Source organism: Balaenoptera musculus, chromosome 7, assembly GCF_009873245.2.
Source record: "Balaenoptera musculus isolate JJ_BM4_2016_0621 chromosome 7, mBalMus1.pri.v3, whole genome shotgun sequence".
Taxonomy (NCBI): Eukaryota; Metazoa; Chordata; class Mammalia; order Artiodactyla; family Balaenopteridae; genus Balaenoptera; species Balaenoptera musculus.
In genome coordinates this window covers 52,685,389-52,700,202 of record NC_045791.1, presented here as the reverse complement: position 1 = coordinate 52,700,202, position 14,814 = coordinate 52,685,389, and the positions used below count along the sequence as shown (strand labels likewise).

At 36.5% G+C, this 14,814-nt stretch overlaps 1 protein-coding gene across 1 annotated transcript in view; it reads left to right on the top strand.

Annotated features, from left to right (window-relative positions):
- The window catches only part of METTL8 (methyltransferase like 8), a 79,910-nt gene that overhangs the window by 31,952 nt on the left and 33,144 nt on the right, over positions 1-14,814 (top strand). The window contains exons 3-4 of the mRNA XM_036856980.1: positions 1,745-1,910; positions 5,677-5,831. Of these exons, the coding sequence (XP_036712875.1) occupies positions 1,899-1,910; positions 5,677-5,831 (167 nt within the window). The 5' untranslated portion in view covers positions 1,745-1,898. The remainder of the gene's footprint in view (positions 1-1,744; positions 1,911-5,676; positions 5,832-14,814) is intronic.

The window sequence follows — 14,814 nt, the reverse complement described above, 5'->3', positions numbered from 1 at the left end:
TCAACATATTTTCTAATTTACCTTAAGATTTACTAACTCATGTAAATCTTAGACCCACAAGTTATTTAGAAATACATTGCTTAATTTCAAAATATTTGGGAATTTTTCTAGATATCTTATTATTATTTTATGTTTGGATAAAAAAGCAAGAATAAGCAATACGCTCCTTCTTTAAAATGTAAACACAGAAATATATTTTTTAAAAGATATATCATACACAACACTGCATAAGACAGCTGGTGAGGTTATATTAATATTAGACAAAGCAGACTTCAAGAAAATGACTATTACTAGAAATAAGGAGGGGTATTTATTAATGAGTCAATTCATCAAAAATATTAACATTTAATATTGCTATTGTGGTCAGAAAACATACTCTGTATGATCTGAATACTTTGGAATTTATTAAGACTTGTCTTATAGCTCAGTATATGTGGTCTGCCTTGGCAGATGTTTCATGATCACTTGAAAAAATGTGTATTCTGCTGTTATTAGGTATATTGCTCTTTCTATAAATGTCATTCAGGTCAAGTTGATAATGTTCAAAACGTCTGTGTCCTTATTGATTTTTTGATAGTTCATCTCTGAGTGTTGTTCTGTTTATTACTGAGAGAGGGCTATTAAAATCTCCAAGTATTGCCGTGAATTTGTTAATTTTTCCTTTTAAAAAATTCTATTTTTGCTTCATGTATTTTAAAGCTCTGGTATTAGGTACAGGTACATTTAGGATTTTTATGTCTTGATGAATTGGCTCATCATTATTAAACGTAATAGTCTTTTTAAAAGTCTATTTTGTCTATTATTATACCTCCACTAGATTTTTTCATGCAGTGTTTGCATGGTATCTCTTTTTTTTTTCTTTTTTTTCAATGTACTGCAGAGCCCAAGAAGACCCAGAAGATATAAAGTAGGATCGCCATTTATATAAGGTTCAAAAATAGGCAGAATTAAACAGTGTTGTTTAGGAATGCATCAGTAGATGGCAAAACTGGGTACACACAAGGAAGGAAATGAGCACCAGGCAGGGTGGGGGCTTTTGTCTGAGGTGGGAGCAAGGGCTGCTGAGCACAAGTATGCTGAAGGGCTGCTTCTTTTATGACTATTTATTAAACATCCATGTTTTATGCACTTGTCTGTATGTATGTCAGATTTCACAACTGAATATGTGAATTATGAAAGACAAAAAAGTGGAGCTACTAAGTTGCTTCATTAAATAAGTGTAATTTTGATTCCTAACCCTTTAACTCACTCCTATACCCTCAAATGCCAGCAGGTGTAAAGGGCAGCTTCCCAAGTTTATTGCTCCCTTGTATCTCCAGAGCAATTAAAACACTGGAGGTGAACTGGAAAGATCTGGAAAGACCTAGATCCCACCACCTCAGATCAGAAGAAATGTCAGCAGCAACCCCTGCTCACCAGAAGGAATCAAGAAAGACTGCTCTCCTGCTCAAATATTTGTCCTGCTCTTTTACCATCCCAGTCATCATTGCACAGAGTTTATGTTTAACACCAAATGCTTGTAGGGCTACCAGGTCCCATCTCTTTTTTAATTGTAATCTATTTGTATCTTTAAAGTGCTTCTCTTATAGACAATACAGGTATGCCCTGCTTTTTGAAAGTTTGCTTTACCTCCTTCACTTTGATGAAAGACCTACATTGGTACCTGTTGTCGCTAAATGAAAGAAATCTGAAGAGGATTTTCACTTTACTTAACCGAAAATAGCTTTCAGTGTTTGTTTTGCAGTGAGCTGTTACAGAGGCGGTGCAAACCCTGAGCATCAAGAGTGGCACCTCCAAGCTCCTTCCCTGGGAACTACACTCAGCATCCCAGCATTAAGCCGCCATAGCTTTGAGCATCTGTGCTTTATCTTGATTTATTTTGTGCATCTATTAACAAGATGTGTCCTAAGGTAATTGCTTTTTTGCTTTACGCCATTTTGGCTTACAAAAGGTTTCACAGGAATCCTCTACTTTTGGATAGTGGGGGAGACCTGTATATGGTTGAGTATTGCTTTTTCATACAAATTAACAACCTGTGTCTTTTAACTGGAATCCATTTACACTTAATGTAATTACTGATACGGTTGGATTTAAATATGTCATCTTGGTATTTGTTTTCTAATTGTTCCATCTGATCTTTAGTTTCTCCTTCTTCCTTTCCTGCCTTCTTTTGGGTGAATAGAATATTTTTAGCTATGCTTCTTTGTGTTATTTCAAATGAAAGTACTACTTAACCGTACAATTTCATTATGCAAATAATATCTTAGTTAAACTTATATTCAAATTGGGGTATGCCAAAGACCTAGACATTTCTCCAAAGAAGATATACAGATTGCCAACAAACACATGAAAGGATGCTCAACATCACTAATCATTAGAGAAATGCAAATCAAAACTACGGTGAGGTATCACCTCACACCGGTCAGAATGGCCATCATCAAAAAATCTACAAACAATAAATGCTGGAGAGGGTGTGGAGAAAAGGGAACCCTCTTGCACTGTTGGTGGGAATGTAAACTGATACAGCCACTATGGAGAATAGTATGGAGGTTCCTTAAAAAACTAAAAATAGAATTACCATATGACCCAGCAATCCCACTACTGGGCATATACCCTGAGAAAACCATAATTCAAAAAGAGTCATGTACCACAATGTTCATTGCAGCTATACTTACAATAGCCAGGACATGGAAGCAACCTAAGTGTCCATCGACAGATGAATGGATAAAGAAGATGTGGCACATATATACAATGGAATATTACTCAGCAATAAAAAGAAATGAAATTGAGTTATTTGCAGTGAGGTGGATGGGCCTAGAGTCTGTCATACAGAGTGAAGTAAGTCAGAAAGAGAGAAACAAATACCGTATGCTAACACATATATATGGCATCTAAAAAAAAAAAAAAAAAAGGTTCTGAAGAACCTAGCGGCGGCAGGACCGGAATAAAGACGCAGATGTAGAGAATGGACTTGAGGACACGGGGAGAGTGAAGGGTAAGCTGGGGTGAAGTGAGAGAGTGGCATGGACTTATATATACTACCAAATGTAAAACAGATAGCTAGTGGGAAGCAGCCGCATAGCACAGGGAGATCAGCTTGGGGCTTTGTGACCACCTAGAGGGGTGGGATAGGGAGGGTGGGAGGGAGACGCAAGAGGGAGGGGATATGGGGATATATGTATATGCATAGCTGATTCACTTGGTTATGAAACAGAAATCAACACACCATTGTAAAGCAATTATACTCCAGTAAAGATGTTTTAAATAAATAAATAAACTTTGCACTCCAGGAAAAAAAAAAAAAGCAAATTAGGGTATGCCAAAAGAGAGTTAATAGAGGGTACATAAAGAGAGTGGGACTCTCTAGTGGCAGAAACCAATTTTCTCTACCAGAATTCTTTCGGGAGCTGACCCTGCCCTTCTCTTTTTTTCTCATCACAAAATGGAACCATGACCTAGTAAACATTAAGCTAACATGATAGTCATAACAAAGCACATATGTATTAATCGTTGCAGTGACTATAACTGGATAGCTGCCTGTATAGCGTCAACTCTTCAGTCACTTCCTTCTTCCACACTGCAAGGATCTAAGGAGCCACCTTGGGAAATATGAAGTAACTTCCTTCCAATTAAATTTATGTCAGACAAGTACCATTTTTGTGTAGTCAGTCAAACAATTAATTCACAAGCAGCTTGGTGCTGCCCTTAGAAGTTTGCGATTTAGTTCAGAAAGCGTTTATGTAGTTTTATTATGTATCTATGTTTATTATACAGTTTACTATATATTTATATAATAAAAAAGATAAAGAGCATTGCAAGGCTGTTGTAGATAATACATAAATGAAATAAAGATGTTTGTGTGGTTAATTAGAAGAACAGCTGCCTAAGCTGGACAAATTGCCACATGTTTAGGCCCTGGCTACACCGTGTTTTTCTATGGGCTAGCAGTCTGCAAGGCACACACTTCCCTGACATTTTCCTGAATTGCCTAATATCCAATCTGGTTATGCCTTTTTGTCTCCAGCTGTCTATAGATGTTCTTGGTCATTTATAGTGAAAGAAACATTATCTTTTTTTCCCTTCTCTTCCTCTTCTATATATAGATAGATATAGATAAGTATCACGTGATTATTTGAAGGATTGAAATTTCATTTTGATTTGGCTTTCCTGGGTGGAAAACATTTGCATCATTTCATACTTTTGAGCATGAATTGCCTCTTTTTCTAGGTGTAATCCATTTCTACTCTTAAGCATACGGAAGATTTTATGAATAATGTTCAGTGCAGAAAGAGAGCTCTAAAAATAATTGTGCTGGTAGGGTTTTGTTAGTCTTATGTGGAACAGTGATAGGAGAAAAGAACAAAGGCACATCAGAGGAAAGGTAGTGGTAGGCAGAGCATTTGATTTCATTTGCCTCCACCAAAGAGCTTGCATTTAGTGGAGAAGGAAAAACAAATAAGAAACAGGAGATCTGCACTAGCTATTGAATGTTTCATTTCTCATCACTGTCAGTCACATTTGAATGGAATCATTGCAGCCTTTTTGGTGTGTATAACTAAGCCTTTTTTTCCCAAAAGGAAAATCTTGAATTTTATGTTTAAAAGCACAATGAGATGTTTTTGACATTCTGCAGTTTGTTTTGGAATTCATAGTCTTAAAACCCATTGACTTTCAGTAAGGTGGTAAAGGGTGTACAATACATGTCACTTTTTATGCCTGATAGCACCTGGGATAGTCTCTAATGCATATTATATATACACACCTTTTAGCATCTGTTTCTACCTGACAGCTTACAGCGTTAGGCTGAATGTTGCGATTAACAACTGAATGGGGGTGAAATGCCAAGCGATATTACAATGGATTCTTATTGGAAAAAATAAGCTCTTTAGAGCTTATTTTTGATACTTTTCCATGAAGGTTTTAAGCCGACATATACGCCAGTACATAATTAAAATAACATACTCTTTAAATGTTTAAGTTATTCTCCAGAAATGGAGATAGATTTGGCTAATCAAATGATGATTCTCCTCTTGAGCTGAGACTTAAGCATGCGTTTTGTACAGGGAAATCTATTTTGCAAATGCATTACTGATTATTCTTTAAAATGTATGTATACAGGGTTGTTAGAATTAAGAATTGTTGGGATCATATCTTAATATAGTATTTACTTATTTATTTTACCAATATTCATATTATTCAGCCCAGCCCAGGGAATGAGATTTTAAAAATTTGTTTTCTTATTCTGCTCCTATACTTGGGTTTTTGGTCTAGCGGTCATCAAATATTCCCTAGAAATACATTTGCGTAGAATTCCCAAAACAAAATAATAAAATCACTTAAAAAAACTTCTTAGAATACAAAATCCAGATTCTGGGCTTACATGCTTTGGTCATGTGCTAAAAATTATAGAAGCAAATACCAAACAAAGCAAAGTTAATCAAGGCTGTGACTTATAAAGAACGCCAGGCAATGTTGCACACTCCAAATATTCTTTTCCCTTCTCGTGGCCTGAAAAATACTTCAGGAAAGAAGCTACCATGCCCATCTTTCATTTCAAATTTTTTAGTTTTCATGTCCTTTCTCAGCTTGTAAACCTTTTAGACCAGTTTTTGGCTCTTAGATAAATAATATATTGTTTAATCCATATTGACTAATTAACTGTTTGTAACTTTCCAGGTACTGATTAGGATGAATGTGATTTGGAGAAATTATTTTTCTTGTCTAAGGATAAGAAAGGTGCCTCACGGATGCCAAAGTAGTTATCACCCAGTGACCCCTCTGGGATCAAGGATTTTAACTGATCCAGCCAAAGTTTTTGAACACAACATGTGGTAAGTTATCTTTTTAGGTGTGATATAATGTATGTACATTAAGCGTCACCAGTGTTATTATTTTCATTTAGTGCCAGAAAAGGATTTTTTAAATTGAGCACTTACGTTGTTGAAGTTAAAAGCAAGGGTAACTGATCCTAACTTAAATGTTGTCAATTCTGAATTTCTTTGCAAAGAGAATTAGAAAAGTGAAGTTTCCCAAGTGCTTTCCTCAGCTTTGGGTTCTTGCAGGCCCTCCCTGCTCACCTCTGATCCTGATTTGGCAGCATATCACAGAGGGGGGCTTCTTTTCTAGGTAGAACCCTCCACTTGCCTCTTTTACAAGTACTTATCAATCAGCAAATGTGTACTCAGTACCTGCTGCTTACTGAGCACCAGGGAAAACACATTGGTTTGACCTTAATTCATGCTTTTAGGAAATCCACCCTCTATTTGTGAAGATAGATGGGTATTTATAGGAAAAACTGATAATTAGGAATACAAGGCAGCAAATTGTAGGGGCCCAGAGTGTTCTTATAAGGCATAGGTCTATATAAGAACAACTCAACCATGTAGAATCACTTCTATTTTGGCATAGTCAGGAAGATTTTTTTTTTCAGCTTTATTGAGTTATAATTGGCATATAAAGGAAGGTTTAAGTGGGGAAACTGAGATATTTATTCTTTCTCCAGTACCCAGTATGGTGCCTGACACATAAATATTTGTGGAATAATAGATAAGTAAAGCTGGAGTAAGGGCATTCTAGGTGGGTAGACAGTCATATCCACCTAGATGAGGAAGTATAAGGCATATTCAGGAGAACAGGATAGTTTGTCTAAAATAAAGGCTCTTCTAGGAGATTGGTAAATGATAAGGTTGGAATGGTAATAGGCCAGGTGTGGGGTAGGAGCAAGATTGTGTGTGGTCTTAAATTCACACCTGAAGTGAAAGGTATTACAGAGCCACTAAAGAGAAATGGCATTCATTATACATAGTATATTAAGTATAAGTATTTGGATAACAGTATAAGGATAGATAAGCAGGTAGAACTAGAAGCAGAAAAGAGCCAATAAGAGAGAGATTGTAAGGGAAGAAAAAATAGAACTTGACTCTGAAGGTTTTTTTTTTTTTTTTTTTTTAAACTCATTTATTTTTGGCTGTGTTGGGTCTTCGTTTCTGTACGAGGGCTTTCTCTAGTTGTGGCAAGCGGGCGCCACGCTTCATCGCGGTGCGCGGGCCTCTCACTATCGCGGCCTCTCTTGTTGCGGAGTGCAGGCTCAGCAATTGTGGCTCACGGGCCTAGTTGCTCCGCGGCATGTGGGATCTTCCCGGACCAGGGCTCGAACCCGTGTCCCCTGCATTAGCAGGCAGATTCTCAACCACTGCGCCACCAGGGAAGCCCCAACTCTGAAGGTTTGATCCTAGGTGACTAATAGAAGTAGGAAAATCAAGAGGTAAATTGATTTTTTTAAAAAATATAATAGAAGAAAAACAGGTGGTTTATCTTCTTTTTTTTTTTTTTTTTTTTATTTGTTTTTATTTTTGGCTGTGTTGGGTCTTTGTTGCTGTGCGTGGGCTTTCTCTAGTTGCAGTGAGCGGGGGCTACTCTTCGTTGCAGTGCGCGGGCTTCTCATTGTTATGGCTTCTTTTGTTGCAGAGCACGGGTTCTAGGCACCCCGGCTTCAGTAGTTGTGGTGCATGGACTTAGTTGCTCCGCAGCATATGGGATCTTCCTGGGCCAGGGCTCGAACCCATGCCCCGTGCATTGGCAGGCGGTTTCTTAACCACTGCGCCACCAGGGAAGCCCTATCTTCTTTTTTTAAATTGAAGTGTAGTTGATGTACAATATTATATAAGTTACAGGTATAAAATATAGTGATTCACAATTTTTAAAGGTTATACTCCATTTATAGTTATAAAATATTGGCTGTATTCTCATCCTTGTAGCTTATTTTATACATAATAGTTTGTACCTCTTAATTCCCTATCCCTATATTGCCCCTCCCTCTTCTCTCTCCCCCCGGTAACCACTAGTTTGTTCTCTATGTCAAACAGGTGGTTTCTTATAAAGTTAAATATACACTTACCATATGACACAGCAATTCCACCCACTCCTAGGTATTTACCAGAATAAATGAAAACATATGTCCACATAAAGACTTGTATATGAGTGCTCATAACAGATATAGGAATTTGACAAAATAAGAGGTAAATTGATTTTTTATTTTGGAATAAAGATGGTGCATTTAATTTTAGATATTTTGAATAGGTTTTGAGAGAGGGACATCCTGAGAAAAATGTCCAGAACATAGACTCCACTGCTAGGAAGCAGTCAGGGCTGAAGATGTGAGGTGGGGTATAATATCTGCAGACAAGATTGTTATCTGACTAGCGTTGGGAGCAGGACCTCTAGGGCTGGGAAAGTAATTCATGGACTTTCTGTGTTTATATTGCAACAGAATATCAATTTTAAAAGGAAATAGATTGACTTTTTATTAATTAGTCCTGCACTATACAATATGGTGGCCACTACCCACATACGGTTTTTGAGCACTTGAAACCTGGTTAGTCTGAAGTGTGAGATGTGCTGTAACATTTTGAAGACTTAATACAAGTAAAAGGTAAAGTATATCATTAATAATTTTTGTACTTAATTATTCAATAAATGTTAAAATGATATTATTTTGGATATATTGAATTACAGTATATTATTAAAATTAATTTCCTTTCTTTTCACTTTTTTTATCATGGCTACGAGAAAATTTTAAATTACACGTGTGGCCGACATTATACTTTCTTGGACAGTTGCTAAGTTAAACCATTTTGACTATCACCAGCAATTTGGACAGTTATAATAGGCTGTGAGATAATTGTCAGTTAAACCTCCAGAGGAACTTCTGGTCCTAGGCAAGCTCCTCATTTGCCAGGTTTTTTGTTTTGTTTTGTTTTGTTTTGTTTTTTGTCAGTAGACTCTAGTGATTTAGTTGTCTACATCTCTTTTTCCATTTGCTATCACTAGCCTTTTTGCCCAAGATTCCTGCCTGCCCATTTAAGTTCTGTTTTGTCGTAGGCTCTCAGGGAAGCAAGGGTCATCTGGTTCAGTGCCTCTCAGACACTGTGGGCTAGCTTAGAGCTGCTGCACAAGAATCCCTTGAGGTATGGCCCAGGAATTTCTAATTTGAAAAAGTTCTTTTAGTGATTCTGTTGAGCTACCAGGTTTAGGAACCCTTGATGCAGTCCAGCGGTTTCAAACTTCAGCAGAATTTTTTTTCCAAGTGAAGGCTTAACATAGAATCCCAATATTTAAAAGGTAAAAACCAACCTACTCTGAGTGAAGTGAAGTGGTCATAGAGGCTTGGGGCATCGACAGCTCCACTTCCCTTTTCCTCTCCCACCCCTCCCTCCCTCCCTCTAGCGGCCTAGAGGACCTTTAGGGTTCAGCTGACCAGAGTTTGAAAAACCTTGATGTGGTCTCTACAGCCATCCTCCTCCACAGCATACCCCCAAAGAAGTTACCCTGCCTGTGCAGGATACCTCCAGTGAACTCTCTCCAAAGGCAGATACATACTGTAAAAATAAAAAAATAATAATTTTCTCCAAGGGAAGAGGAAAGTAGTTGCTTCACATCACCTCCCCACGTCCTCCACCCCAGTTCCCCCCATTTTTTTGCTTGAAGAGAAGATAAGTAAATTAAACTGAAAACCAGAAGACTGGTTTACTTTCTCCTTACTTCAAGTCCAAAGTTTTGTCTAAAAGTTCTCACTTCCTTCCTTATTTCCTCCTTTATATTTAAGAATAATGTCTCCTCATGCTGAATTTTGATTTTTTAAGAAGTTTCTTAACAAGTACATGTCAGTTTTCTCTCAGAGATGTTGATCAGAATTGTGTACAGTTCATTTTTCCCTTTAGCCTCTAGTTTAGTTAATAAGAACTATTTACTCTATATATGAACCTCTTGTTAAAAATCTTTTGAGAAAAAATAAAAATACCCTTTTTCTTCAGTTTCTACATCCTGAGTAATATTTGCCCTCCAGATTCTGGATATTACTAGTATTTACATCTGCCTATAGGCTCTTAATTCTTAATAGTTTAGTTAAGTGAATTTCACATAACATAAAATTAACCATTTTAGGTGAACAGTTCAGTGGCATTAATTACATTCACGATTTTGTGAAACCAGCATCTCTATCTAGTTCCAAAACATTTCCATCACTCTAAAGTAAAATCCCTTATCCATTAGGCCTCTTATACTCATGCTACAGTTCCCAGCCCCTGGCAACCACCAATCTGTGTTTCGTCTCTAGAGAATTACCTCTTCTGCATATTTCGTATAAATGAGATTATACAATATGTGATCGTCTGTGTCTGGCTTCTTTCCCTTAGCATAAAGTCTTGGAGATCCATCCATATTGTAGCATGTATCGGTACTTGATTCCTTTTTATGACAGACTAGTATTCCATTGTGTGTATATACCACAGTTGGTTTATCCACTCATTCACTGATGGACATTTAAGCTATTTCCACCTTCTGGCTCTTGTGAACAGAGCTGCTGTGAACATGTGTGTACATGTAGTTGTTTGAGTCACCTAGGAATGGAACTGTGGGGTCATGTGGTAATTCTATATTTAACTTTTTGCGGAACCGCCAAACTTTTCCACAGTGACTAAATCATTTTGTATTCCACTTATAGTCTTTTAGTTATACTTAGTGCATTTATCAATTTGGGGGGCACTGACATGAAACTATATTCAGAGTGCTTGTGAGACATGGCCCAGACATCTGTCTGTATTGAGCAAATTACACAGTTACTTGGAAAAATCATTCCTTATTCCACGCTGTTCCTGGTTTAAGTGTATAGGAACTTTTCAGGGGATCCCTGAAATTTGTAAGGAAGCAGTAAGCACCTGTATTATCATACAACTAAATCAGCTAGGCCAGCAGCTTTCAAGCTTTTTGGCATGACCCACAGTAAGGAGAACAGTTTACATCATGGAACAGTACCTGTTTGTATAACACATGCACATATATGAAACAGGAACAGAAGTTTCCTATGCAGTTTTACCATGTAAGACATGCACTCATAGTTTCCATTTGTTCTTTTCTGCTCCATTTTTGTTTATTTCTCTTTTTAAATGTAGATAGGCTAACTAAATTGATTTCATGACTCACTAAAAGTGTCATGACCTTTAGTTTAAAAGCACTGAGCTAAGTGATTCTCTGTAGATCCAAGGTAAGACCTATATCCTGTAACATGACTTTCTATTACATAACCCATTTAAATAATTGACTGTTTCCAGCATGCCAATAGAGTTCCGGTATCAAGAATTCTTTCTTACTATATAGTCTGAATTTTCTTTGTACAATAATTTGTCATGAGAGTCAATCTAGATGTTAAAAGAGGCAGTCTACATGTCTAACTTTAGGAAGTTACTTAATCTCTCTGTGCCTCAGTTTCCTCATCTCTAAAATGGGATAATAATAGTAATATTAACCTCACAGAGTTGTTGTAAGGATTGAATTAATATATATATATTATAATATAAATTGTATATACATGATAAATAAGCAACACATAAGAATTAACTGTATTATTATTATTATTACCATTTCCTAACATGTACTTTAGTTACTTATGTATCTGTTTTATCTTCGTTATTAGATTGTATGACTCTTCAGAGAAGAGCTTAGCTTATATCTGTTTCATTGCTATATTCTCTATATTTTAGGCACCCAATAAGTTTGTTTGAATAAGTGAATCAATGTAGAGAAATAGGAGATCCAGTTCATGTCTACTCGAAATTTACAGCTGGACTGAGAGTTAATATCGTAGCTATTAAAAATAAAATTAAATAAATAAAAAATAAATTTTAAAAATATCATAGCTAAACATGGGCTTCAGAACCCAAAAAATCTGAATTTAAGCCCTGACTCTACCCCTTTCCAGCTGTAGGAATTTGAGCAAGTTTTTTTCATGAGGTGTTGTGAGTATTAAAGGAAATAAATATGTAAAACATTTAGTAGTAGTAAGCTCCCTAAAAGGCATCATTCTTGTTATTATTATAAGATGGAGAGTTGAGATATATACCAATGAATAAATAAACAGTATAGAGGACTGTGCAGGGTCATACAGTGAAGACAGTGAAGACCATAGGAATAGTCTTCAGAATAGGAAGAGATTTTTGAGATGGGGATGTAAGAAAGTCAATAAGATTTCATAGAGTAGGTAGGATTTAACCTGGGCTCTGAAGGATGAGGAGGATTTAAATAGTGAAAACCCTTTTGTTCTAGACATGAGCATGAGCAAAGATCTGCATTGTACATGAGGTAGATTTCGTGTACAAAAGCAAGCAAATAGACCAGCCCACTGGGAAGAGAGGTTTCACATTTTGAAACCGGGTAAATGGTGTGACAAAAGAAGTATTTTAGGAGAATTAATCAGGCTCTGTTGTTCAGGACACCTAGAGTTAACCATTATAGAACATGAAATGATACCTTTTTTCCTCAGCACTTTTGTTTTATTGACATGTACCCATCACTGGGCTAGGTTCAGAGCAGTACTCAGGAGACGAACAGCAGATGATCGCTGCTCTAAAGGAGCTCTAGTCTGTTTCACTAAGAAGCCTGAGTCCTCCAGGTAAAGAAGATGGGATGAATCTGAAAAACAAAGTATTCCTCCTCCAACAAAATGAATAAGAAGTAGTAAAAGCAAGCAAAAACTATGCCAACAGCAACTACAAGAGTTCATACTGTTCGTACATAGGCAGTTAGTGACCAAGGAAAGAAACTGTAGATTCGTGTGTGGCTCAGAGTGGCTCCTAACCCTATCTTTATCCCTCAGAAGCAGTACTAGGGAAAGGTCAGCTGACAAGTCATTACTCATACTCACTAGGCAGCCCTAGCAAAGGTTGAGAAAGAGCCCTTGAAAATAAATGTTCTTACCTATCACAGAAGAATTTGAGGTCTTAGTAGAGCAGGGAAAATCATGGGGCTCACCATTTCCCAGAGTTCCATGCTGAACCAAGGAAACTATCCAAAGCCCAAAGGAAACCCCCTTAGGAATAGGACACATCCTAACTAGGTAAGTGAAACCTAGCATAGATAGGACTTAATAAATCTCAAAAAAAAAAAAAAAAAAAAAAAAGCAGACCCAGACCCTCATAAAGTAAAGGCTGCCAACTACCCAGTGGAGTTCCCCCTTCTCCCCCACCTCTGACACCCTCAGATTACAGAAAAGTGCAGAGGATACATAATACCCAGCCTTCAAACTAAGCTTACAGAGAAAGATAAACCTGAGTAAGGTTTGGTGTCAAGAGAATTTATCTGCCAACAAACCAGAGAGGAAAGAAGGAAGGAGGGGACAAAGAACATAGCATGCACTATGGATTAGTTTGCATTTTCCAATATTTTATGTAAAGGGAATCACAATATATATTCTCTTTTTTTTCTGGCCACTTTTACTAAGGATCATTATTTTTAGATTTATGCATGTTGTTGCATATATCAATAGTTTGTTTATTTTTATGACTAATAAAAGACAGAATAAAATCAGACTATATAAAAAGCTCTCAAAATTCAATAAACAAACAATAAAAATGGGCAAAATTTTGAACAGACACTTCACCTAAGAAGATACACAGATAACAAGCATAATGAAAAGATGCTCAAACATCAGTAGTCATTAGGGAAGTGCAAATTAAAGTCACAATGAAATACTACTACACATTTATTAGAACAGCTAAAATTCAAAATACTGTACCAATACTGTTGGTGAAGATGTAGAGGAACTGGAATTTTCATACACTGCTGGTGGGAATATAAATGGTGTAACCACTTTGGAAAACAGCTTGGCAGTTTCTTAAAAAATTAAACATACAACCTCAACCTCTATATGATTCAGCCATTCCATTCCTAGATATTTATCCAAGAGAAAAGAAAGCATACAAATACTTTTACATGATTGTTCATAGCAGCTTTATTTGTAATAGCCAAATTTGGAAACAACCCAAATGTCCATCAACAAGTAAATGGATAAACAAATTGTGGTATATCTATATAATGAATACTACTAATAAAAAAGGAATGAAACTATTGATACACACAACAACATGAATGAATTTCAAAATAATTATGCTGAGTGAAAGAAGCTAGAAATAAAGAGTATGTACTTTACTTTTACTGTACTAGAAAATGCAAACTAATCTATAGAGGCCGACAACAGATCAGTGGTTGTTAGTGAAGCAGGAGCGGGGTGTGGCGAGAAGGGGAGGGGGGGAAGGGAGGGATCACAAAGGTGCACAAGAAAACTTGAGAGTGATGGATATATTCATTAACTTGGTTGTGGTGACGTTTTCATGCATATTACATTTGTCAAAATGTATCGAATCATATACTTTCAATATATGCTGTATGTCAGTTATACCTCAATAAAGCCATTAAAAAATATGGTTACATCCATACATTGGAAAACAAAGTAGCAGTTAATAAAAATAAGAGAGATCCATGTGTATTGATATCAAGAGATGGCTATGGTATGTCATTAAACAAAAAGAGCAAGTTGCAGAAAAGTATCTCTAGTATGGCCTCGTTTTTATTAAGGAATTTCTATACGTGTGCTACAGTATATACATATCTTTGTTTTTATAAACACAGAGAAATGTCTGGAAAGGTCCACATCATACTGATAACAGTGTTTCTCTCAGGGATGGACATGGGGATAAGAAGTAGGGTAGAGATGAAACTTCGTATTTTATAAGCATTAGTATTATTTGAATTTTGATTTTTTTAAAAGAATGCCCCCCATGTACATATTCCCATCTTACTGTCTATCTGATAAAGTCTTTGTTCTTTAATAATCAACTACAACTCCTCATCTTCCTAACAGTTTTGAGTTCTACCAAATCTTCTTCATTTTCGTGTCCCCAGTTCACAGCCCAGTGCCTAATAGATATAGGTTGTCAATAAATGTCTAATGAGAGAAGTAAATATTGTTTTTTTTCCAGCAGC